Here is a 27920-nt window from a genome sequence, read left to right as displayed (position 1 = left end):
AAGCTGAGGGTTGGATTTAAGGATGTTAAGAACCTGCTGTTGCTGTTGCGGAGAACTTGGTGATTTCAAGGTCCTCAGTAAGTCCTGAAGTGCATTCGGGGGGATGCTCCGTGGTGGCTGCTGCACACCCGGCATCCGTGGCCCAGCCACTGCTTGCGGCGTCGCCATTGGCATAACCGGCCTCGCCATTCCTGGCTGCATTGGCTGCTGCTGCGGCATTGGAGGTGACTGCCACTGTCCAGGCTGCATGTTGGGCATCACTGGACCGCTGACAGGGTTGGGCCGGGGTACATTCATGCTGACTTGCTGCATCTGGTTCACTGAACCCACCGTCGGGTTTACTAGTCCTGGGCGACCAGGAGGCAAACCATTGTTAATGTTGTTGACCCTGTAGAGCTGCTGCTGCTGCTGGGCAGCTTCTCTCTCAATCTGCCGAGCCGCTTCCACCGCAGCTGGCGGAGGCTGAGCCGGAGGTGGAGGTGCGGAAACCGGGTTTGCGGGTTTTCCTGTTGAAACAGTAGTAGGGGGCTGAGTTCTCGACACACTGGGAAAGCCAGCTGGTGACATACTTACAGGGGACGGCTGGGGCTGGGGAGGAGGCTGCGGCGTTTGCGGTGTACTTGGCTGCTGTGTAGGGGTACCAGGCGTTGCTGAGGTAGGAGAAGGCAAACTTTGCTGAGGCACGTTTCGGGTGTTCATGGTAGCCATCCTTCTGCGCATGAGCTGAGCCTGCTGCAGGCGATGCTGGATCTGCTGCTGTCGAAGCTTGTGTTTGATATTGAGACAGAATGGCACAGGGCATTTGTTCTCTTGGCAGTGTTTGGCATGGTAGCAGCAGAGAGCTATGAGCTGTTTGCACACTGGACAGCCACCGTTGGTCTTGCGCTTGCAGCCCTTGGTGTGCTGGACAACCCGTTTCATCTTCTGGCAGGATGGCAATGAGCAGTTTGCATTGCGGCACTGACAGGCATGGACAAGGGACTGAATGCAGCGCTGGATGCTCAGTCGTCGTGACTCTTGGGGGCTCTTTGACTGCTGCTCTCCTTGGCTGTTGCTCTCATCATCCAGACCCAGGCCCCACTTAACCATCTTGTGGTCATGGCTCTTAGTGTTGTAGCAGTTAATGCAGAGGTCGTAGTCCTGAAAGCAAAAAAACCCCAGAGTTCAGTTCAGAGCACTGACTACACCAGCAAAAGAGCAGGAGAGCAGTAGCGGTGCTAGGTGAGCACCACAAGCCTGGTGTGGAAAAACTGTAAAAAAACTTGTACCTGGTGGGTACAAATGCACAGCAAAACAAGAGCAGGACAACAGCCAGGTGCTGTGAACAACTGCCCAATTCCATGTAGGAGAGAAGCAGCTGCAGAGTCACTGCAGCAGTGGGAGGGGGCTTTTGGGGCAGGAAGTGCTGGGCAGTTGAGGGCAGAAGCCACATCAGCAAAGCAAGCCTGCAATCACAAGTCATAGGGGCTGTAATTGTGTCTTCATTTTATTGCATAAAAATGTCTTGCAGGTTTGGGTTGGTGGGGTTCTTTTGTTTGTTTTTGTTTTGGTGGTTTTTGTGTGTGTGGTTTTTTGTTTGTGGTTTTTGTTTGTTTCTTTGGGGTTTTTTTTTCACCTTTTTGATGACAAGAACTGTTTAGTTTTCTGTGAGGTCTACTGGGGTACCTATACAAGGAGAGCCAAAACCTTTAACTAGTAAGACAAACCTACGGTGAGTGCTTAAAGAACAGGGTTTGGTTCTCCATTTAGCTATTCTTAGCGTTACTACTGACTAATAATTACTACTCTGAAATACATATTTTTTAATCTCCAAAATGACCCTCAAATTGAGTGCAAGTTTCTTGCTAAGACAGACACTGATCTGAAAACCTGCTCAAACACCCACATGTTCACTGCATTGTCCCTTTTTGCTGGAGAAAGGGCACTCCCTTATACAGAAGTACCCAGAAGAAACCTAAAGGCCATACCTCTTTCCACCACTTAATTCCCCTAGTGTGTACGATAACTTCCTCCAGTCTTGCCTCAAGAAGTCCTGTTCAGTGACTTCCTCGGAGGGATTAATTAAGACTCTTCTACCACAGACCTGGCAATAACTTGCACTGTAAAAACTAGGCTGCATTTATTAACTTTTTTTTTTACAGCCAGAAGTCATCACAAGCCCTGTAGAGGCCACCTTCTTCTCAAGTCCAGCTGTGTAACTTCATGTGTAATTGCTCTCTAACACAGCTCAGTGGAAGTGATCTATGTTGTTAAAGGACCAGTCATTCAAAGCACTGAGCCAGGTTAGGAAGCAATTATTTGGGCTGATCTGAAGGCAACCTGTAATGCTGAGCTGAAGAGACAATGATGAAGAGCTGTGGTAGCAGCCTAGACACACGCCTGGCTACACTCCTTACAAGAAGTACCATGTACAAAGCAGAATGAAAGCTACCTTGCAGAAAGGTAACTAACTTCTCTTGTGGATGTCCATTTAATGTATATGAGCTAGTGGCCTGCAGATTCAGACTGGTCTCATGCAGTCACACCCAACCACAGGCTTAATTTCAAGGAATTTTGGGCAATATAAAAAAAGCAATACCAGGCTTGGCTGTAAGGCAAGAAAGAGCAGAAGACTCTGGTGATATACACCTACCTCACAAACAGTGCAGTGCCACCTTGTTTCCACATGATGTTTGCACTCATTGCACGTATAGACAAAGCGATCCTGCCCTTGAGTGTGTAGTTCTACCAGCATGCAGAGCGTGGACCACTTGGATCGGCGTAGTGAGGAGAACTCCCAGTGCTTATCTCTGGCTAAAGTGAGGAAGGCATCTCGCCCGTCCATCAAATCACAGCTAAGTAATGGATCAGGGTCCACGATGGGAGGCAGAGTGTTAATTACAGGCCCAGCATGTAAATGAATCACAAAAAAGACCTGCAGAAAAATGGGGGAAAAATAATCAATGAGGTTAGATAATCTTACAGGAAAACACTCATGTTCTGTTGCGGTAATTGGTGCGCTACAAATGTTATCCAATTAACTGACTTTAAGCTAATCTCTGCCAATATGTTGTTGCACAACAGAAAAAGTTCTAGCGCAATCACAAGCTTTACTCCTGATTTTTCCGTTCTGACTATGATCATGCCTGGATTTACAGGAACAAAATCTTCTCTTTATGCAGCGTATTTTGACAGTACCTCTTTATGCTTCTCCATAGTGGCGTACAGCTTCTGAGACAGATCATTGGACACGTTTGGCATGCTGGGTTTCTTCTTGTTAGCTCTGCTGATGCTGCTCTTATTCTTGTTGGTTTTTTTGTTGTTCTTTTTCTTGGCATTTTTACTGTCGCCCTGGCTTCCCTGCAATAAACGCACAGGGAAAATGTTACCCTTTATAGAGCTCTCTCCTGTTCACTGTAGCTGAAAGTGAAAAACTTCTGCTGTCAATAACAGAACTTTGTTCCAGTGCCTTCAAATCAGCCAATGCTATGTTAAACTTATCCTTATCTTCCAGGAAAAAAAATCAAAAGCCAAACTGGCATGCAAACAAATTCAAACACTTTAGAAGCAGATTTTTAAAATATGCATATACACTAAATAATTCTTATCTTACACTTATTTTTTTCCTTCTCAAACACTATACTTCAGCTTCCACTGCTTTCTTTACAAGATCTTACAGATATTTGATGATAAAATGAGTTACAAACAAAATGGGACTTCAAAAATTTCCACAAGTCCGGTATTTTGCTTTGCTGTGCATTTGCAGTATCATGTACTTGCTTGAGCTTTGACTGAATGTTTGTGGATGTTTGTTTTTGTTGAACAAATTTAGGGTCAGTACACAAATAAGAACATGAAGGATCTGAAACTAACAAAATACATTATTCTCCATCCTGAAGACTTACTGCTGCATATGCAACTCCAAAAGAATCCCCAAAACCTTTACATGTGCCTAAGTTAAATTAACATAGACCACAGTGACCATATACTGAACACTAGGTGTAAGGAAAGAAAGTAAAAAATAGCAGATGATGCTATTTACATGACCTGTGAAAACAGAAATAACTTTTAGGCTTCTCATGTCCTTGAAAAATAAAAACCCAAGCCCTCAGCATGGATCTCGCCTCTCAGGAAAAGTCATTTAACTGTTGGTTATCGTATTAAAAATAAGCTAGTGGAATATTCTCATATACACACACACACACACACACACACACACACACAGACACGCAATAGTTTAATGAATCCTATGTACAAGCAAACACACTATTTATCCACAAGTGTATTTATTCAAAGAAATATTCCAACTCAAGAAAGCAATTATACATATATACACACACACACACTGCTGCCATTCCTCCATTCCATTAATTAGGCTTAGATAGAAATTCTTTGTCCCATCTTGGTTTTTCTGTAACTAATTTTACTGACTTTTTGACCAGACCTGTTTGGGAATTAAAATTATACTATTTTATGGGAAACCAGACAGAGCTCTAAGTGAAGGTATTCAGAAATGAGTTGTTGTATGTTCCCATCTTGACTTCTTTCCTTCAAATTTTCAGCCTCCAATGGAATCAGGGCATGTTCTCCTTTGCCTATGCATTCTAGATCATCAACATAGATTTTAAAATTTAAACACTAAAAGAATAGGTTGAAACTTAGCTGACAGTATAATTTTAAGTTTTCTTTCTACTCCACCTTTAACAAATTTATATTTGGTCAGTTGTAGAAAGCTATTCCAAAATGTTTTAAGAAGTTGTAAAGATTGGTTTTGTACTACTTTATTTTGATACCGTTTAAGAGATTTGCCCAGGTTTGCCAGAGATGCCGATGGCACGGTTGCTCAGTGAGCCTGGTCCCTTCTGAACCTTTTTCAAGAACTTCTGAATATTTACCACCTCTTTAGACTCTCTTCTAACCGACTCACAGTGCATGCTGACTTTTAAGAAGCCCTCTCTGCATATACAAAGTTTAGGACTAAGAATTTCAGACGAGATAGACACGTTCTGTACCATCTCAACACAAGGCAAATTGCAAAGCCTCATCAAGTGCTTCTGCACGTGGAGATCCTCATTGCTGGGCACAGTTTCCTCTGTAAAGCGACACAACTTTAGGTGACTGCAGTGGAGAAGTTCTCATGTTTTTAATTTCACGCCTTTTTCTGAGCCAAGTGGCAAAGACCACACTGTTACATTTTTTGTTGTGATCTTGGATGACACATTCAGCAAGTTGGATACAGATTTTGTTCCCCTGCTCCCCCAAGCAGCATCAGTGGCATTAAGTGGGAATGCAGGGATGTTAACAGCCAAGGCTGCATCTTTTCACTTTAGGCAGACAACCTGGCTGAGTTTCCCAGTTAGCTGTTCTGGGCTCTTTAAAACAACTTCCCCCCCCTTTAGATGTAGAGGTTTACATGGAGTTTTCACCAGAATGGCATGCTATGATTTACTGAAAGTGATACTGGTAGGAAAAGAGGACTGCAACTTAAATTCCAAGCCTTGTCTTTCAGTTACATTTATACTGCCATATTTGTTGAAATATGTCAATATTAAAAATTACATTCAGAAGGAACAAGGTGAAAATATTAACTTTATGGTTCCATTAAAAAATGCAGCAACAAACTATTATCTTTGAAGGAGCTGCTAAGGTTTAATAGAAGGAGTTTTCTCACATAATGAAATCAACGGATTAAGATCTATCACTCTGTATCAGTCCCAAGTAATACATCCCCTATGCAAACTGTCATGGCACCTAAGCTGAACACAGTCCCACCCCAGTTAAAATTCTTTGTTTCATCTGAATCTATTAGACTTCAGATTTTCTTACTATACTTATTTTCAAAACACCTTTTGCAAATCACAAGAAAAAGGGAAAGTATAAAAGTGCTAAGACTATTTGGATAGAGATACAATCAAGCCAGAAATAAAATTAATGATGAAGTTCTGGCCAGAACCTTCAGAAAGTAATTTTTTTTTCCATATACAAAGAAAGAATGCTAGTGAAGGCATAGCAGGATCAGGAACGTTTCACACCAATGCAGTCTGCAAAAAATACTCTCAAATTTCAGCCCCCTACTGTTGAAAATGACGAGTACTTTTGCTTAAATAACAGCAAAATTTAATTCAGCTTTGAAAAATACAGCATCTTTCAAAACACAGATACTGAAGGTGATTTGCAAAGGTGTGAACCAGAAGCTCAGCCAAATGACTGCGAGCAAATGTAGCAGTCGTGATGCAATCCAAAAGTAGCTTAACACATTTCTCTCAGAACAGAGATGCTGAACTCACATAACTCGCTTCTCATTCTGTTAAAAAAATTAGGCTATTTGTTATCCAAGAAGACCAGAAATACAGTTAAAGGGAACAATGATATCATCTGATGTAAATGACCTTCTTTTCTAGTTTACCGGATGTGAACTCTCTAATTTATTCAAGCGTTAATTGTCACCTTTGTAAACCAGAAGCAAATACAGCATGTGAAGGTAACTCACCTCTGTCGTTTCACTAGCTGCAGTGCTTTCTTCTTTTTTCCTTTCCTCCTCCTCCTGCTCTAACTCCTTAATGCTTTCTTCCAGCACATTGGGCCAGAAATCACCTTCAAAGTAAGGCAGCTCCTTGGCACTTGTCAGCCTGTCCTCAGTCGCTTGTTTGAAGATGTCCTGTTAAGCGTGTCACACAAGACCAACAGAAAAATAAAAGGACCACTCAGGACAGAGAGGAGAATCAGAGACAAGACCCAGGGCTACACGGAACAGCTGTGCCACACTGACAGCCCACGGCCCACTCCCGGCAGGGCTCCTTTCCTAGGTGCAGCTCAAAAACTGGTAACAGCCCACTCCCTGCCTCATCTTAGAAAGCCAGGTGCTGAGAGTCTCCTGAGCCTCCATCATGCAATCGGTTCACGCTCCTGACACGATGGGAGAGGCTAAGATAATCCTGGAAAAAACATAACAAGCCCCTCCCTGGTAACTACACCGACTAAAAACGAAGCCTACACCACTTAGCTTTTCCTGCATTTTTACCCCCAGAAAGACTGGGGACCTCTGAGAGGAACAGGGATTCTGAACAGGAGCAGGGATTTTACACAGTTGTTCTAGAGGTGGTTTGTTTCTATTTTTTTTTTTTTTTCAAAGTGCATTGCATTTAAAAACCACATACCAGACCAACCGATTTTCTTCTTTGGATTCATTTCAAGACCACCTTATTAGGAGAGATACAGATTTCCTAGCTCTTTGCTACACCAGATCAGATGACAAGGCTTACTATACGCTGTTCTGTTCCACATGTTTAGTGACTGTCACTTGCAATCAAAACACTTTTTTTCCCAGCACTTTCACTACCATTAAGAAATTCTTGTAAATTTTACCATGTAAGAAGTGGCAAATGCTACCTTTGCCATCTTGAACTTATTCCCTTGGGTACATGCGTGATATTCTCCAATTACGAAAATCACCGCTTTTAAAGTGAAGAAGCTGTTCTATAAGCATTTTTTAAAAATTTTACACTAGTGAGGTCCAGTATTTCACCTGATCCTCCAGAACCAATTCTACTTCCATAAACCTTAACAAGCGACATACTTCCTTGCCTAGAAGACTGCAGTAAAAGACAAGTATGTGAAGGCAGGCTCCTGCACACTTCACGTAATACAGAAATCAAACTTAAGGAATTTTCAGCCTTAAAGGCAGAACCTCCAGAAAATGAAGACACTAGCTGAGAATAAAACCCCTCGTGCAACACTACCACAGTTTCACACTTTATGAAACAATATGAGCTACCTTTCAATGAAAAGCCCATAAAAATTAATCCAGGAAGTAAATGGTAGCAAACCTTGTAGTCATGAATGATTCTCTCAGCAAATGCCTTGTCCAGCATCTTCTTATACCATTCTTGCAGGCGTTTGGGTTTGGGTATTTTCTGATCAGGTGGATGGCAATGAAAAATATAGTCATCTCCTTCGCTTGGGGGACAGGCCCAGATGTGTCCTGTCACATACCTGCATTTCACACACAAGAAAAAAATCTTAACCATTTTGATTACCAAAATTAACTGAAACTGAAATTTAGATCTCTGGCCTTTTTTTAAATTTTCTTTTTTTAATTTCTAACAAAGATGCTGAGGGAACAGCCTCTATTTATACAAGAGATGAGAAAAGGTCATGGATATAATAATGAAGCTTAAACATCAAGTGAGCCTCTGACAAAAATAATGATATGCTGCCAGCTGAAGAATCCTAACAACAGAAAAACCACTTCGGTGATAAAATCCAAACTCTCCACTGCAGAAGAGGCATGTGCTCCACACATCTCAGAGGGCAGAAGGAAAGAGAGACTATCCTAAGTGTACAGCTACCTGGCATCCTGGATAAATAAAATGCTATTAAATAATACTAATACTAAATACTAATACTACTAATTATAATAACTTCTTTACAAATATCTTGCTTACCCAAGTTTCTTCACGTACTCCAGATATCCAATGAGGATTTCATGATAAACTGCAGTTCGGAGACAACGGGGGCGGAAGAAATGAATACTATCTAGATACGATATGTACACACGCCTATAGTAACGAGAGAAGAATGGCAGAAAATCATATAGAGCCGAACGTCTGTTTTGTCTATTGAGAGCTGACTTTTATACTAGATACATATACAGCCATACTGAACAAAGACATATTAACTATGGCATTATTTTAATGCATATTTAAGAATCTTAACATGGTATAAACAGTTCTCAAAAGCAAAAGACAGGTACAATTTTTTGTAGACAGCAAGAACATAGATTGAGAAGCAAAATTAAATATAGCATACAAAAGTGTAACATTTTTCTTGTGATACTGGTTTTCCCCTTCAAAGTAATCTGCAGTCAAGGGACTTATTTGTGCTACAGAACTGAAACAGATCTCCCAGTCCTCTGTATTTGAGAGTAATTGTCCAGGGAACGTAGCAAGATGCTCTCTGTGCATGCACCACCGGTATAGAAATGGAAGAGTACCTTGTATTTGGCGGGGGACAATCCGAGCCATACTCCTGTACGTGCATGCCGAAGAAGCACACATCTACTCCGTCTATCTCCTCAAACGCAAACAGAGCTTTGGTACGGTAAGGGAAAGATTCTGACATCTCACCAGAATCCACAAATCTGAAGGAAAGGGTGGCAGAAAGGAACAGGGGAAAAAACAACAAACAACAAAAAGCAAATTATTAAACCAGTGTCCTACCAGAATGAGGAAATAATTTTAAACCTTACTTGTAACTAATTAGAAACACTTATGTAGAAGTTCAACTGGGTTAGATAAGAGCTGTATTAAAACAGGGAGTTCTGTCAATGCAAGGTCTGTTACTACAAAACTCACGGAAAGGTAGTTTCCATACAGTTAACATATGACTGAACAGGCAGGCATTGAGTACAAGGGCATCCCCAGAAACCACAAGCCTTTAAATACACTGCGTGGTAGAAAACCTGATGCATTATGATGAAATGATGTCACATAAACACTGGCTTTATGAATTAGACCCAAAATACTTCACAGAACAAACCTTTTAAGCTTTTCATTTATGATGAAACAAATTAAAAACAACTTCCGAAAGCTGAAGTATTTATAAAACACAACAAAATGAAGGAACAGTAAGGAACAGAATCTCATCAACTGTTCCAAAGTAAACTATGAATCCTGTAATGCCAACCAGAATGCAATCAGACTTTCTCTCAAGATTTAGTAATACAAAGTCATACTGTTATCATCCAAAGCAGGATATCCCCACTACCCCCCCCCCAGACAAAATACAACTGTATTCTGAATCTCCTCCAAGTTTTTCCTACATACTGCTTTTCTTTCTTTCATTACTTTACTCATGCCCAAGTTTAAAAAAATGTGCAAAGGTGCATAAGGTGCATAGTTTTGTAATATTTATGCAGGGAGATTTCAAAATTAAAACATTTCCAGACTGCATTTATTGTAATTAATAGAACAAACCTGGATTTCATTCCCGGTTTAACTTCTACTGTCTTATCTGAACTTGCTACTACTCTGACAAAGACCTCTCCAGCTTCAGGATGATTCTGTCGCCGCAAAAATTTATTTACTCTATCTTCCAAATGGTTTCCTAAACGCGTAGTCTGTAGCCCTAAAAATAAAGGGGGAGAACATAACAACGAAAGTGTTAATACTGGAGAAATAACTGTTAAGTTCAGAGTGTTATCACGCTTGCAGTCTTTCAGCTTGCTTCTCTGCATAGGAGTAAGCTTCTTTCCCTTTGTTTTACCTCCGTATGAAAATGTGATGGTTTTATTTATACAGCCAAAATTAAAAAACCAAAGCAACCCATGTTTCTAACCAAACCTTAAGTGCTCAAACCCTAATGCGAAAGCTAAAACTACTACAGCGGGAAAATTACTTAGTAAGTGAACTAACAAAGGCGGCTTTACATGGCATTTTTAAATTTGCAGGGTTATTTTATGAACACTGCAAATGTTTTCTCCCAACAAAAGCACTATCTGGCTCTTTGACAGAGATTACATCACTTTATAGATCTGGCTCAATGCCACACCTTTGCAAGCAAAGCAAAGCAAATCAACAGAAATGAAAAGCCTTTTGACTTCAATGGAGATTTCATTGCTTCTTCTTTTCAAGAGAGCTTTTAGATTGAACAGTTACAGTAATCTGCACATAAAGCTTAAATAGTTCTTGCAAAGCGATAGAGGTCTTTAAAAGTTCAAGTCCACACACTGCCCAGATGCCCCGTCTCTGTCTTTACATTTACAATTAGCTTTCGTGGAGATAGCCGGTTTTGTACTATTACAGGATGTGGTGGTTTTCAAATAAATCCGCAACAAATTGCAGAAATTAAGATGAAGATTTTGGTTTATATTAAGAAAACAGCAGTAGCTCACTGTTTTGACTTGAAGATTTATAACCATTTCTCTTATGCTGCTTTACTTATTTTACCATCTAGTATTCTACTTAATTTTTATGGTCAATCTGCTATCTTTTCCCAAGTGATAGTGCATCTACAGCTGTTCATTTTACTAAAATGCATTTAATTTTCAGATCTCCACTGCTTCATTTTTTCAGTTGTTATTTTGCTATTGCCACAAAGCTGCTGGTTCTTCTTCCTGACTACTGAGACTGCATACAGAATGCTGCAGTGAAATATCTATGCTAAAAATTACTTTAGGCTCCAATACTGGGGAAAAGCACCACATACACTCAAAAGAAGATCTTGCTTTCTAAGGGATTTAAATACTTTGAGATTTATTTTACAATCAGCTTATAGAAATTGCCAAAAGTGGCCATCTTTTTTTTGTATCTTTTAGTCTGTCCCCTTGTCCAGTGAGATTCTGTGGTTACAACCACAGAAATAATTGCGCTGTACAGATTTCAATCCACTGGCCTTTCCCAGTGTTTCCCAGCCCAAGACATTATATTAGGCTTTCCACGTATAATAGAAGGGGGCTGAATTTAAAGGAAATTCCCAAATATTTTCTGAAGCAATTGTTCAGTTCTGTTGATTTCTCCATAGACAAACAGGAAAATAAAGAAGCGGCTTCATCTCAGCTGATGAGTTGGGACATTTTTAGAAAGCCGTTTTAGTTAACTCCACTGTCTTGCTGTGTTTTCATTTTATCATCTTTCCAATGCTAAGCAACCAAAGGGTATCTGCTTCCTTCCTCATGCTACAATGCATTAAGACTTGAAAAACAAACAAAAAGAAGACTAGATAAGAAGATAAAAGAAATAAGCAGCATTAAGATTACATGCACTGAAAAGAAAGGCTCTAACAGCTGTGTATTTTGATATATTAGAATGTGAAAATTCTTTTAGAAAGCAACTGGATTTTGGTTCTTGGACACCTTTAACATACATGCTTCCAATAAAAGCTCAGGTCTCACTGAAAACTGCAGTGCAAACTTGAAAAAAGGCATCCAAACTGATAACAACACAGATGGCTTTCAGACTTCTTGAGTACAGAAGTTACATTGCTGTAGTAATGGCCAGACACTTGTTACTGGACGAGTCATCAGACAGGTAGGAAAGAAAGTCAGACTCGTGGCTTACTGTGACTTTTCGTCAGGAAACTACTTCGAGTGTCTTCTTTGTCAGGCTATCTTTTGTCTTTGGACAAAAGCATTAGCTGCTGGTTAAGTAATATTTGTATAAGTTCTTAGTAAGAAAAATATTTCAAAAGTTAGGAATTCCACAGCATAATCCAGCTGTACATTGGTTTCTAGGTTATATTTAGCATGCGATCAGTCAGCTTTATGCATCTTACGATGTGGTTAAGATAACCTATTTTAGTTAATATGCTTTAGGAATACGAATGTTACCATAACAGCTGAGCAATAGCTTGCAGCAGAGAGACGTGCTATCTTGATTATCATCAGTTGTGACAGCATGCTTGAGAGAGCATAGAAATATCGATGGCAGTTGAGTAAGTAAAGGGTTTTATGGGGAGGGAGGGGGAGAGGACGGGAAAGATGTTAATGTTTCAAACTTTCGTTACTAATGTTTAGTTTTAGGTCAGTAGGAAGACCAACGGCTTGACAACAAGAGCAGGCTTTCCTTCCCTGGTCTGGTGTTTCCAGTAGAGTATCATTAAAGAAAACTGATCTCAAGGGCTGAGCCCACCAGTGGATTACAGCCGTCTGCAGGACTCAAATCATCACGGGAAAAAGAAAACAAGAGAGCCAAACAGCAAGGAAAGGAGAAGGAAAAGTTGATCAATGGAAAGGTAAAAAGCACCATTATTTCCCTGTCCAGATCGCCAGAGAACAGAATGGTTACCTCAAACTAAATGTCAGGTTACTCAAACTTTAAGCAACGTCACAGAACAACTGCAGACATCCCAGGAATCACAAGCTTATTTAAGCTAATTTACACCAATATATGCTGTAAAGTCAGCATATAATAGAAGAAACAGCTATTTAAAATGGCTACCTAAAATGACATTTTTCTTTCATAATTTTATTAATGTTCTCTTACAGTCTTAATCTGTCTTTAATGAGAATAATTTTCATATCTTTAACAATACTATCTTGCATGCACCAGGTTACTCCATGGACCATTTCGATTATTGTAATCTAGTAAGTCTCATGCAGCATTAGCATCTCCAAATTATCCTCCTTCAAATCTATTTTTATGCAATCAACCACACACAAAGTTATCAAGAAGTCACATTTAGTGCAAAACCACTCTTTTATTACTGGCTTGCAAAGTCACAGTATGACACGGTCACGCCCAGAACTTCCAAGGACTGAAGAACAAGAAAGGAACCAAGTGTACCTGCAAGTTCCAGTTGTTCAAGTGTCTGGATCACCCTCCTGGTCCCTACACTCACTTTGTTTTTCTGCTTCACGCCACTGATGCTCTAGCCCCTACTCTTTCTGCTCAAATGTGTATGAGTAAGTTAACAAATTATATTCTCTGATCTTAAATGTATACAGAAGAACACCTGTGTAAGGATTACTAAAGAGACTGACACAAGCTGACCTGGCAGCTTTTGGCACTCTCCTTAGTGCACATTTCAGCAAGACTATGACTGTGGCTACTTCCAAGAAATTCTAGACATGTAGGACAATCGGTCACTTATTTGAGCGGACAGTTATAGCACAGTCTGCTCTAGAAGCAAGAAAAGCTCTTCAAATACATTAGTAGTTGGCACTACCACAGTACACCTGAAATGCAGAACTTGTTACTGCATGTTACTTGAAGGGTACAGAGGTGACAGTAATTTACTACAGTTTCAGTTGCAATGCTACACGGAAACATACCTAAATACAGCCAGAGAAGTGCATGCAGCCTTACATTTCTCCTGTTTCGTTTCCGCCTCCTTTTTTAAATTTTGAATCTTAGAAAAATAAGGACATAGATGCCAAAACCTCAAGCAGCACTAAGACTGACCACAAACACAATGAGCAGGTCTTCAAAATGCTGATTAAAATTCTGACAGCTACTGGAGCCCTGGGTTACGCTACTCCCTGTTTTGCAAATGTCCCTGTACTGTCTATCAGGACAACAGAAAGTCACAATCAAAAAGCTATTAGGGGTGGCATGGAGAACTTGAAAGTTGAAGACAAAACCAGAAATATCAAACTCACTTTTAGCACTGAATTTGTTTTCTTTGCGTGTTCTACCAGTTTTCTTCAGACAATTATCACAGACAAACCTATTGAGAAAAAAAAATGCCAAAAACTTAGAATAAACCCATCATTGGCCAACTTAAGTGCAGTGTTTGAACCCATAATTTAAATGTCAGAGTACAGTATATTTTTCTCTGTATTTGAACAGCTTGTATCTCTCCATTTTTGAGGGATTTAAAGCCTTTATGAGTTGGTGTAATTCTGCCAAGCAGTTACATCTGCATTTGTGTTCTGTAGTATGCAGACTCAACTCCAACCAGCTCCCACTGTTTGGCAGTTAAAAAGAAACCACAGAAATCTGAGTGTATGAACAAGTTGGTTTCACGCATTCTCCTCTGAATATACTGAAACGAGACCCTAAACACCAAAAAATGTATTTTATTTAGAAAGGCTTTGTACTTTTGTACTTACATCTTAAAAGGCAGTGACTGCATACTGAAGAACAAAGTCAAAGTCTTAACTGTATAAACTACATTGACATTACATACAGGGGCTAAAAAACTAAGGAACATCTTACCCTGAAGGCCAAATAATATCATAATGTAATACACAAATCTGGTGCATCTTCCGACCACACTCTTTGCAGTCAACAAACCTGGTAAGAATAAAAAACACAGCAATCACTTTTGTTGTCAGGCAAGTAATTCTCCAGAATTCAGCAAGAAAGAAGGACTTTCCAACCCTCTGCTAAGAACCGTATCAACTTCAGCAGGTTTGTCAGTAAAAAAATCCTCATTAGAATTGATTCAGATATACATCTATCAGCATAATGTGCAAATAAGATATATAAAAAAATTGTAAAATGTCCTAGTTTAAAAATGTGAAATGGGCTTTCAAGCACAACTTTATCTGGATCTTTATCTTTTTCTAAGCAGAGTTCTGAGTTTTCCCAGCATCAAAGAATTCTGCTCAACTGTACCTCTACAGATTTAATTTTCAATTGTTGCAACAACCACAAGCTGACTAAATGGTTGCTCAACTTACTGTAAATGTAAAAACTAGTCATTCGTGAATCACCGTGCCAAGAAAACATGTATTAGTTTGTCTTCACCTGCATGGGTCTGCTGTAGTATTTTTCTTTTTTTGCTGTAGTATTTATCTTTTTGGTCAAAATAATACGTCAACATTGTTTTTTCATATGGGAAAACTTCTAACAGTCAAGAATGCGACACTGGTTATGAAGTCAAAAGCACTGGGGTACATCTCAGCAGTCTACCTTTAAAGGTCTGGGGGATGAGCTCTATTCAGTAATTGCAAAGATGAAAAAAGGAATCAAAATGTATTATGTATCAAACCGCCAGAGAACAAAGCAGCAGTAAGAGAAAGTCTTGCCTCAGTTAGTTAAGGACAGCAGGGAAAGCAGCACAGTGCTACTAAAGAAATGTCCAACTTGGCTTTCACTGAACTTCCTGAGGGTAACAAATGCAAGGAAGGAGGATGGCTCTTCTGGTGGGCTAAGCACTCAGGTGAGGAGAAAAACGTGTTTTAAAAGTCCAGCTAAACCAGAGGAGGAAAATGCAGAACTCCCCCACAAGTACTCCGGGCTTGGTATGAAGGGCTCTGTGTGACAGCGGGCTATTTTCAGGCAGCTGTGCAGTGCTTTGCAGAACACACCTTAAGAATCACCCAAATAAACAGTACTAGAAACTGCCATTAACGCAGGCTCACACTTTTCTCTTGGATATCAATGGTAGACACCAAGTTTGTATGTTGTGCTACAAACTAAAGATTCTGCAGCCTGTTTGGCAAGAGATGGGTGGAACGGAAGATTTCTTTATTCACTGTCTCATTTGTGAAGTGCTGGCTAAAGGACAAGTGAAAGTGATGAAATTATCTTAAGAAAAACAACAGCCTGGTACTTACGGCTCTGGATCTAGTGTATCATTTTTCTTCTTTTCAAACTGATCCTTTGAGATGGTTCTAGAGACAAAGAGTTAATATGAAAACTCAGTACTACCTTTGTATCAGAGACCAAGGCAATACCATGCTTTTCTGAATTGCAGCAAATGAGCAAACCTCAAGACAGAAGAAAGCATATAGGTGTTTATTCTATCCACAGAAAACAAATCAGTTCATTTTATTTTAAGCTACAGAAAATATTTTCCCATCTCACTGTCTGTAAAAATTAAAAGCAAAATAAGAGATACCCAAGCATAAACAAATTTTAAGCCATAAGAAGAAGGGAAGCTATCGTCAGTAAAGCAGCCACCTTCCAAAACAGCTTGTATTCCTCAACTCTTAGAGCATCTTATTTTCTGGTCAGGTTAAAGACAAGCCATTGGTTTCATAAACAAAAGCTGAGCTTCAAAAGGTGAGACATCAGGATTAGCAGGAGTCTTTCGTTTGAAAAGATAATGGATTAGTGACATTTATTGACACAGCTTCCACTCCCTCCCCTGCAACCACATCATCTGGTGTCTGCCACCCCCTGCAACCAGTCTATGGGCAGCTCTAGAGCAGCACAATCGGACACAGGTGACACTTGGGCAGACTGACAGACCCAACACAGTAACAACTGTTAATCATCCGTTCCCGTAAAAACCTCCTATTAGTAAGGAAGCAGGCATTTCCCACAACCACCACCGGCCACAGAATTTTACTATCAAAGTGAGACTACACATCACCCCTGCTATTCAAAAAGGCGGCATGCAGAAGAACAGAAGGGTTTTACTTACGTTTGAGGCTGGGAAGGGTCATCACCCAGGGTGACATTCTCCCCCTGGATTTCAGTGAAACACTTCTCACAGAAGTGATACCTGTCAGCAAGAAGGCCATATTTGGGTGAACTGGTCCAGCACAACACACAGCCACCCAAGCACGGAGCCACCAACCAGAGCAGGGCAGATCACCACGACGAAAGGGGGGGCGTTGTTGGTTGATTGATGGGTCAGTGTGGACAATGAGGAGGAACAGAGGGAGGGGAGGGCAGGATTAGAGAACAGGGGAGGGAACAAACAGCACAGACGTAAGAGGTAAGACGCAAACACCAAGACAACACAGAGCAGAAAGCCAAGGCAAAGCACAGATTAGCATTCGGTCTCATTTTATACATTACTAACAAGTCGTTGGGTGTCAAATTCAAAATTTGGGGAGGATTAAAGTAGCTACCAAGCGCTACGTCTGCATAGACTTCAAATTTAAGAATTTGGATTTGATTTGCATTAGTTAGGAAAAAATGCTCTTTGATGCCAGGCTTGTGACTGATTGAGATTCCTTTGGTTAAGAGAAAAAAGTCTGACAAAAAGCTTTACGAACACATTTATTACAGATTTAAGGAATTAGAAAATATGCTGAAAGCATTTACTGATTTTCAGTAAAAACTATACCAGCAGAAACACTTGGTATTGAAAAAAGTCTATAAAAATATTAAATTCAGAAGTGATTTGACGATAAGATTAAATGTGACCAATTGCTCAGCTAATATTACTTAATATAAATGAAACCAAATCCATACTCTAGACAAACATTTAACAGAAATGCAATTATGGGTCAGAGTTTCCAGCCATTTATCTATACAAGTACAATATATGTATATATGTGAACAACATTAAATATTGTACATACATACAATATATTTATCAGGTACATTAAAGAGGTGGAATTAAGCTTTACAAATTGAATATGAGGCTAGGTACAATTTTTGGTCACCAGACCAAGAGCCAATCCAAGTTATACTCAGCAAAATCAATACTGCAGTTTAACAAACCAAGCTGAGTAAATTGCAATACCACTCTACAAACATACAATCTGCATTTGAAAAAAAAATAAAAATCTAAGCTACACACATTTTTGGGGGGGTTTTGGTCGTTTTTTTTTGTTTGTTTCAGATGAACTGGAACCAAAGTTGTGAGGGTAATTAAAAAACAAAAAAAAAACCCAAAACACAACAAAGGAGGCTAAATGTTTGGAAAGGATATGAATTCACACACGAACAAAGGTAACAATGAGAGGCCACAGCTGTAAAATGCAGGAAGGCCACAAAGGATCATCAAAATAAAGGAGCTTTATGGAGGATCAAGAGTGAGAGAGTATAAGCAGCAATGGCAGCACAGTAAAACGCAGTTTTAGTACTCAAAACGCTAGAACCGTAAGAATGGTAAGTATAAAAGGCATCAAATGAGACTCAATGTCACAATGAACCAACAACTTAAGGGATGGAGATTAATCAATATGGCAGCTTGCCCCTTCAAACACATACTCGTACACTTAAACTACTGTAATCCAGGTGACAGATCTCCAAGGCTGTGCTTTCCTGGAGACAACAAAAGCCATTTATAGGCACTTATCAAAACGAATGGATCAGAAGTCCCCCCTGCGACACACGCTGCCCATCACGTTTCCACTACGTGTTTTCTAAACACAGCGCAAGCAAGCGGGAGCGGGTCCTTCAGCAGCGCCCGATGAATCGGGGAAAGCCGTTCTGCAGAGCAATCTGCGTCTTCCCCCAGGCTGCAGCCAGGTCCACGTTACCAGAGCATAATTTACCAGAGCCTAAAAACTTCTGCAAACTCTGCCAGCTGGCTCAGGCTTCAAGAGCCACTCCGCTAGCCAAGAATCACTTCAATGCAGCAGCACACTGAGTACTCCCTCTACTGTGGGGCTGACACAGGAGGAAAAAGGTGCATTTTATTCTAGTTAATATAGCCCATACTGACATATCCACAGAGTATCTTACCAGCAGGACAGCTGCAGCTTTGATAGCCACCACATGAGCTAAAATGCCTCCCTGCCCAGAGGGCTGCTTGCCAGCCTACCACAAGTGAAACTGCGAGTGACTTCTCCGGGGTCAGCTCAACTAGGATTAAACACATCACCCTCCCAAGGAAAACCAAGGCTTTTAGATCTGATAGTGTAACAGAACAGCAAAAAATTGTATTCCACTGATTTGTAATCATTGGGAATGTTATATGTGTTATGGTTATTAGAGAAATAGAGAATTTCAGGAGTGGATACTGACACTGCACATCCCATTTACACTGACTTCACTTGCCCCTAAATTGATACAGTAGAATTTATTTTTTTTTAAACCCAAATATAGCCGGCTCAGAATTTTATATCCTTTTGCACATTGTCCATGTCCTCTTTTTTCTACAATGTGCTTAATTTTTTTTTTCAATTAAAAACACCCACTAATTACTAACACTAATGACTTACTAACAAGATTGCTCATTTTAAGAATTAGATTGGGAAGGGCTCAAACACAGGAGAACCTAAGCACAGGAGTGTGTAGCCAGAAAATCCATGGTCAAGGCTCCTTTGCTACATGTAAAAAATCCCAGAAAAGGTTAATGTTGATCCATTTTCAGAATAATTTATAGCCTTTCACAACACTCACGAAACTGAGCAACGAGGCTGCCTTCAATATTGGATTTAAGTTACACCGCAGAAATCTAACTGGCTCCACCAGCACAGGTATTTCACCCTTCGGTTCGGCAGCGCGCTGAGCACGTGCTGCAGAACCAAAGCCCAGCGCTAGCAAGAGTCAAGCCTTCATCCATGATATTAAAATGGGGAAATAAAAATTGAAATACAGTGAAAAATGAATCATCTAAAGATCATGAACATTTGTCCATAAAATAACCAGGGAGAAGGAATAGCTGTAACTTATTATGAATATGGACCCTCAGAAATGGAAACTTGCTTGTAATTCATTGACTTTTGCATGTTGCTACAAATATTCAACAAAACCCACAGAAAACACGCCATATCCTAGTTACAAGAGTCATAGAAAATCCAAAGAATGTACTTATCGCAACACATCAAAAATTAAAAGCTTTTCAAATGCAGACTGTTCAGATGACTGATTCCTGTTTACCAAAGCATAACCTTATGGTTCAGTACCAAAGTCCAGAAAAAGATCAATCTCTGCATTAACAGGTGAATTTCCAACTGTAATTACGTGCATTCAAGGGAAATTCTAAATTAGTAATTGGATGCTAGCACTAATATGAAATATCAAACTGTTTTCTCAGTTGAATATTCACACAAAGTATATTTTCTGAACACTTACTTTATCTTCAATTTCTGCCTTATTATGGAAGCCAAACAGTTCAATAAGAAATAATTAACTTTTAATCACTGAACTGCAGTGTCAGAGTTCATTTATTCAATGGTGCCTAAATATTCTCAGTTGTAATTTAGTTATGCAATATGGTGGACTTCAAATACATCCAATTTTGTCTGTTCCTTAAATGGATAAAGTCAAGCACATCTGACCAACTAAAGATCTGCTGGAACCGCAGAATTTGTTTTTAACTCGTTTCCTACTCAGTTAAGAAAAATCTAAGACTTGAAGATCCCTGTCACAAGAAACAGTCAAAACTGTTTCAGAGCACTACAGCTGATGAATAAGGGCTTCTTACGATCTGACAGTCCAAATGCACACTTTAAAATATAGTAACTGATCTTTAGAAAATATTTTTTTTAGAAATCCAACCCAAAAACCTACTCATTGCTTCATTTAGTTGAAACAGAGAACCTCAAACTGCATCTCTAGCTCAAAATCACCCCAAATCCCAAAAATCCCAACACTTTCTCAGGACATCCTGATGAACAGAAATCTACACCTACTGCTGTTCTGCTGCTGGCCTACTGACATGTAGACAAATCACCTCCCTTTCATGACTGCTCTTTTAGACTAAACTCAGTGTAAATGGACTATCACATTTCTGGCAGGTAGGAAACTGAAATATTGCATCCCTGAGTCCAGAAGAACCCACTGCCCCATCAATCCTGCACTTCTCACTAGCAACCAACACTGCCTTTCACAGAATAATCCAAATTATTGAATACTAACTTAAACAGGAAAATTATAACTGAAAGAAAAATTACCCCTTCTTCAATTACAGTACAATCTGGATACATAACATGAAAACTATTTGAAACTCTACCACAAAGAGTTGGTATTTAAGGGTTATTTTTCTCCACTTCCAGTACTGAAGCGCTCTCTCTTTAAATACATTTTAATTGCTTTATTTCTTTTTGGACTGACTTTTTTCGGAGTTCACAGTGGCTGTGCAAAACCTTTTATGAGAGCTCATGAATTTACATTCCTCTGTAAAGGAATGGTCTCCCAAAGGCCATCTAAGACCCAACACACAGGGCAAGGCGACACGCTTTCATCTCCCGCCCTTTGCTGCTGCAGCTCGGTGGTACACAGCAGCCTTGCACCGCCTTACAGCATGTCTGGTGACGTAGGGATCGCCCTCAGAGACTGAATGCAAGCACCGACTGCTTGAATTTACTCCACAACTTCAGGGAGGTAACAGCCCGCTGTGCGCTTCAGTGCTGGCAAGACTTACAGACTGCCAAGCCTCTGGAAAGCAATTAATAGCTTTCTTCTACACAGGGAAAAGGAAGTTTGTGTCTTAGCCCATTTATGTTTTATAATTCGTGTTTTTGGGGGGTGGGAGGAATCTAAGAAAACAAAAACAAAGCCAGATTTTAAGTTTGCACTGTTATTAGAGAACTACTGATTCAAGCATTAAAATTAGTACTATAACAACTGTTTAATAATCATTCAAACATAAATTCCTAATATTGATTTAAAAAAATCACAGCTTCTCATGGAAGCTGGGTCGTTTTCCATGCTAATTCAAAGCTAATTTAAGTATAATTAAGTACTAATGAGCAAGAGAGAAAGTAAGTTTTGCAATCAGTCACTGTACCCTTTACTTTGCAAACTCTGGCATTAATTTGAGAAAGAACCTGCATATGTTTACAACTGTCCCAGAACAAGGCATGGTTTCTCAGTGCCTTTCTACAGTACAGCCCTTCACCCTCCAGCAAGCCTTGCCATTTATTTTGTGGAAAACACGGATGACTATACCTCCACTTAAGTGGTGCGTGGTGCAGTCCAGCTAACAGCAAGCACTTAAGTACAGTGTGTATCAAGCTGCAGTATGAGAAACTAAAGGGTCACCTGCTAAAGGACAGCATGCAAAGATATAAAAATAACTTTCTCCTGACTTAGCGGAGAAATGAAAGAAAAAGTTAATAATCCTCTTCCTCTGCATGTGCAGAGGAAACAAAGGATCTCGCTTCCTGAATAAGGAAAAATAACCCAAAACAACCAAAGTTGGGGACTTACCTATTCTGGTAACTGTAGTAGGCAGCATCACGAGGAATAGTACACAACTGCTTGCCGTAGCAACACAAGGTCTGTGGAGAAAACTCATACTGCAAAACAGCAGTGAAAAAAGAAGATTTAAAATGTAATCTTATGTTAATCAAGTATCTATTAAGCAAACCTGACCCTTACAGATATCATAATGCACTCCTGTGTTTATCACACTTTCCCAATCTATCGTAAATACATTACCACAGCACTCCTAATTTAATTACAAAATATTAACTACATAGGCTAAGTAGCTGACCCTCTAACTGCCTACTTTACAGCAACAGATATGAAAAACAAGCGAAGTATTTTAATACTGCTTATGACCAAAACAGGCATTCTCTGAGGGAGAAAAATACAACAATAATAATGGAATAGCAACAAGAAGGATGCTACCTACCTTTTTTAGCTCTTAGCGTGCTTATAACAAAGCCAAACTTTTAGTGACCCTTTCAATCAGTATTTCCATTTTTTAAAAAAAGAGTACACAAAACCTATGTTTTATCTGATTAACTGAGCTAAGCTCTCTGGAAGAACACAGCTCTATCCTGGAATACATACCTTGCGCCCACAACAGTAGCCAAGCGACTGCATAACAGGATCAATTTCTTGTTCAAACACCTCCGCGAGTTTAGTGCAAAACTTATAGACCCTGGAAGTCTTGCGATTGTAAAGCCAGGCGTTGTTAAACATTAGCCAAACGTCATCCACATACTGCCAGGGCTCTTGGTACTGCCCAGTATCCAATTTACGCTTAATGGTGGAAAGATCCATAGGATTCTTCACAATGTCAAAGTAGTCCTTCAAACACAAATAAACCACTTCATTTTTAAGATGTCAACTGTTCACAGTATGTTGAACAGAAAAGACAAAGCGCTTATAAGAGCAAAGACAAAACACAAAACCATTTCATATGTTTTTTAACGTCAACTCACCGGAATCCCTAAAAGCTGAGGATCCACGGGCTGTCTAAAAGGTAGAGACTCTGGGTCCTGTCGGTACAAAGCTTCAAGGGTAGGCATGAGAGCCTGGCGCAGCTCCTCAGGTTTGAAAACTGTTAACGAAAGTCAGAATGGTTAGAAAATTTCCTTCCACATTTCCTAACCTCTTGACTTCCCTAAAGAAAAGATGAAGAACTATGTTAACTCAAAAATCTGAAGAGGGATTTCCTGATCTGCACAGCTGATTAGAGGCAAAACTTAAAAGCTGTGCGGTAGCTTCTTGGTTGTAAGTTTACACAAATCATGGTAGGTGATATTCCCAGAATAGAGAGATAGGAACAACTGCAGCCCATAATGACATGTATTCCAGAGCATAAATAACCTATTCAGAACCAAATTAATTCCATTTCTTCAATGGATGAACTTTAGCTCTTCAGAGAAGAGACTCAGCATATTTTCCTCTACCTTCCTTCAAACCTTGTTTGCTATTTCCAAGCCAAGATTCTTCTAGCAAAAAACACCGTAGTGGACAGGGCCAGAGAGCCAGCTCTACAGAGAGTAACCAGATGTCTTGATAGCTGGCACAGGAATTTCCTGGCCATAGTGTACAAACAGTCCTGGTCTGATGGACTGTTAATTGATTTTGAAAGTGTTAATACTTCCAGATTTATGTGCATCATTACAACCACTTGGCAACAGTGGCATGGCAACAGCCATGTTGCTTTCAATAGTGGATGACAAGAACAAGAAAGGCAATGCATTTTCTGAAAAATAATGATAACTTGAAGAGCAATTTGAACATCTCAGCAGTGTAATTACATTTATTTCCTTAGGAACAGAGTCTTTAAATAGGGAAGAACGCCTGCTATTGAGAAAAAAGACAACTGGGGAAAGCAGGATGGCATCTAATATTTATCTACCCGGCTGAAACGAGAACGATACAAATAAAAGGGAGCAATTAGGAGTTCTGTTGAAAGCACTTAACAGGGCTACAGTGACCCCCTTTGAGGCTGATCATTGCTTTCGTCACTCAAATTATTTTTTGGTAAGACGTAAATTGTTTTTTGGGACTTCTAGTTAAAAATCTGTGATTTTAAAAAAAGGGTTTTTTTATATTTCCTTTTTAATTTGGGTGATATTTCTGAGACGAAGTCTTTTTGTCTCAACTACATTCACCTAAATTACACACAAACATAAAGCTAGAGAAGAAATTAAGTTGACACTACTCAAAAAATTTCTGAAGGATTAAGTTCTCCATTTCTTCAGCCATTTGTGGACATTGCAGCTCCTGGAAATCATTACCCAGGAAAACTGTACTTGCAAAGCCAAGGGAAGCTGTAAGACAGTTTGAATGCACTGCCTCTAAGCGGAGAGAGGATTTCTGCTCACATGCGCAACAGGCAACGCACCACCCAAGTCACCCGCATCGCGGCAGAGGACTATGCAAGCTGCCAGAAGGGCTTCTGTGAGGGCTTACCTTGCAGATACACTGAGATTTCATGCTGCTACTACTGATCTCAGACTAGCCAGAGTAAAAACAAGATGAGCCGAGGAGGCCTACATTTATTGTTACAACAAATTCAGCCTAATGATAATGTCAGCTGCTGCCACAGTCTCATCTTAATAAAATGCCAATTCTTTCATATCTACTGATAGCATATATGCAGGCACCTTCCTCTGAAAGGAGTCCCACCAAATACTCTCAAGATTTTATAAACAACTACTAAACTATGTTATGGCATTCTCAAGAAGAGAAGGAAATACTGAATTGCATAAATGAGAACAAGAATTCTCTATCGTTTCTGGAATCATCTTGCTCTGGCTCAGGTACTTTACAACCTGATAATCCAAATTATTTCATTTAATGAGACTTAAAGGTCAAAAATCACCTTTCAATAATCTATTCTTGCCACCTGCTTGACACTGCTTTTAGATTTTTCCGTGTACTGACTCCCACAGCAACATACCACTAGGCTAGAGAGAATCTTTCAAAATAAATCCCATCTTAATTTAAACCCAGAGATTCAGTACAACTTTTGCCAAGTTCTTAAAGTCTAATTATCTCTGCTAACAAACTTTACAATCTACCTTCATTTTGAAGTTTGAAAAAGTAAAAATGAAAATCCAGTTATTTCCATTTATAACTTCACCTAAATTCGTGAAGAAAAGTTGTCTTCATCTTAGCAGTAAAAAAAGCTTCTCTGCCTCTGAGGAAAATGACAAATACCAGAACATCTGAGCACAGGATCTCCCCATATGCAGATTTTACGAGTTTCTGTTCTCCCCTCTCCCCACAATAAAATGATCTCAGATCTTTGTAAGGAGCTGGCATCCAGTTATCCCCAGTCTTGGATGTGTGGGTGGTAAAAAGAAAATGGGATCTCTGCCTGAATTGTGATGATGTACTATTTGCCAGCGAAGAGCATAATGCTACCTTTCTACCTTTCTAAATTTTTATTTCTTTCAAACAGAGGAAACCCTGCTTATGATTACTAAGGAGAAAAATAATAAAGGAAGATGAAGAAATCTTCAAAACAGTAAGCACAATACACCTGAATACTACCCCCCAAAAAACAAGCTCTTGCAGGTTTTGCATTAGTATGTCTGATAAAGAAAGGAAGAAACCAGGAAAACCAGGCAGCCATCTACAACGAGGAGACAGGAGCTACCCAGATGAGTATTACACTGTTTCTTCTGAGGAGACTGCAAGAGAAGAAGAAAGGAAGGGTTTTGTTTCCTTGCCTACTTACATTAGATTTGCAGAAAAAAAAGCAAAACAAAATCAGTTCCTGAATTTGGAAGGGTTTGGTTGCCCCAGTTTGTGAAGGAGAAACCCTGATGAGGAAGAAACGCTTGCTGAAGGTGCGTCTGAAATTCTCAAAAAAGCTAAACTAGAAAAATTGAGGTGTAGGTGAACTGAGCAGACCTGGATCTCAGCTGCAGTATCTTGGTCTGCTCTCCAGCCCACAGAGCATTGCCCATCACTTAATTCAGGTTACAGCCTGGCTACAGGAGGTGAGCACAGCCAGGCTGGCGTCTGCAGCACACCTGGATGTGTGCTACAAATAGATGAGATTCCAACTCCACAACATAAGCCACTTGCACCCAGAAAAACACTCCTTTAGGGTCCAGATGAATCTTTTTCAAACATTAAGGTATCAGGCTACAACTTTTTATCATACAGAATATGCTCCACAACACTTCCAACTGTGAGCCTTCCCCTTAGCAGCAGCATCTATCTGCTACATCCCAGACTACTGTGCGGTGCACCTCAGGAATCTGGTGGCATGCAAAGAAAGAAGAGTTTCCAATACTCCTGTAACCCATGAAAAACTCCAGATAAGTTTCATAAGTAGTTCTAAAATATCATATAACCCTTAAACCCGCTTCACAGTATTTACTCTCAAATGTCTCTTGATTTATTTAGCATTTTAATACAAACACTCTATTAAAGTTGGACAAACTACTTGGTGAGAAAATGTCACCATTTAAAAACATGCAGCGTGGGCAGGTACAACAGCATGCACGTGCATTATACTACATGGTTACTTAGTGACAATATTTCTAAGCTAAAACTGTGTTACTAAACAGGATACTGGAAGTACGTGGTAACCCAGACTGAATCAGCAGAACAACGCAGCTTTCACAGACTCATTCTGCAAGAACCTTCCTCTTTCAACCACTCACCTCAATTTACTTGCAACTGCACTCCCTCTAACACGTAGCAGTGATTCTTTCCACTGGGAATATAACTGGTTTATAAACACTAATCAGCTTTCAACTCCCTATGTTACATCTTGCTTGAAGCCTGCTTTGCCGGATACCTCTGCACCATGCTCTCATTTGGCTGACCCACTGTGCTACAGACTGAAAATATCTACAGGAAAATGTGGTTTATGGTGTTCTATTATAAGAAGATTATGTTTAGTAATTAATGTAACCCAAAACATATACAGGAGATCAAGATTCAAACTGTGTAAACTTCAAACGTTTATGATTCCCTGATCACGTTTTAGAAAGTACACACCTGTAATGTTCTCCTAGTATAGTCACTGCAGTTTCCTTTGCAAGGGAAGTAGGAAAAAAGTAATGAAATGGATCATTGCTTTCCCTTTTTTGACATTTGCAGAATACTAAAAGTTTACCTTTAGTCAAAAACTAAAATCTAACCACAGAAAATGTAATTTGTAACTTCAAAAAAGCAGATGCTAAAAGACAGAGGTCTCTAAACAGCTGAGGTTTCTGAGTCCAAAACCTTACCTAGCAGGTTCCCACAATGTCTGCACTACTAGGGGAGTAATTTATTTTTGTCTGCTTTAAGAATCTTATTAATTTATTTCTTACTAACCCAAAGGCATACAATCACTTATGTAAGTCCATTCAAGATTCCCAATGCCATCAAGTTTCCTTATGGAAAAATTCAGAGTCACACCTACATCTGTGCTTACACTGTAGTGTCACTTAAGAGACTACTGACACAACTATTTGCGAAGAAACACTACACAAGTCTTAAAAAAAGTTTAAGTCTATTGCAGCAGTCTGGCTTTGCAGGAATACATATTCAGGAGACAAGTTCAAACACCTAATTCTCAGGGAAGTGAAGGCAGTGCATGCAGCCTCTAACAGAAAAGCAAAGCAATGAGAGCACTCTTATGACATACTTTTCTCACCTGACATTTATGTAACTTAAAAGGAATCCTACTTTCAAAACTAATTACACAGAGTATTGATCTCCTAGAGCTCCACA

At 39.7% G+C, this 27920-nt stretch overlaps 1 protein-coding gene across 1 annotated transcript in view; it reads right to left on the bottom strand.

Annotated features, from left to right (window-relative positions):
• CREBBP (CREB binding protein) overlaps positions 1-27920 on the bottom strand; it is a gene marked incomplete at its 5' end in the record, with an annotated part of 46056 nt that overhangs the window by 1508 nt on the left and 16628 nt on the right. Inside the window, 15 exons of the mRNA XM_010186100.1 lie at positions 5-1140; positions 2633-2914; positions 3178-3339; positions 6470-6637; positions 7806-7971; positions 8424-8537; positions 8972-9118; positions 9954-10104; positions 14075-14142; positions 14634-14711; positions 15980-16036; positions 16792-16872; positions 22206-22294; positions 22794-23033; positions 23168-23286. Coding sequence (XP_010184402.1) covers positions 5-1140; positions 2633-2914; positions 3178-3339; positions 6470-6637; positions 7806-7971; positions 8424-8537; positions 8972-9118; positions 9954-10104; positions 14075-14142; positions 14634-14711; positions 15980-16036; positions 16792-16872; positions 22206-22294; positions 22794-23033; positions 23168-23286 — 3058 coding nt within the window. The remainder of the gene's footprint in view (positions 1-4; positions 1141-2632; positions 2915-3177; positions 3340-6469; positions 6638-7805; positions 7972-8423; positions 8538-8971; positions 9119-9953; positions 10105-14074; positions 14143-14633; positions 14712-15979; positions 16037-16791; positions 16873-22205; positions 22295-22793; positions 23034-23167; positions 23287-27920) is intronic.

This window comes from Mesitornis unicolor, unplaced genomic scaffold, assembly GCF_000695765.1.
Source record: "Mesitornis unicolor isolate BGI_N332 unplaced genomic scaffold, ASM69576v1 scaffold34206, whole genome shotgun sequence".
NCBI classification, from domain to species: Eukaryota; Metazoa; Chordata; class Aves; order Mesitornithiformes; family Mesitornithidae; genus Mesitornis; species Mesitornis unicolor.
This window is presented reverse-complemented; position numbering and strand designations above follow the sequence as displayed.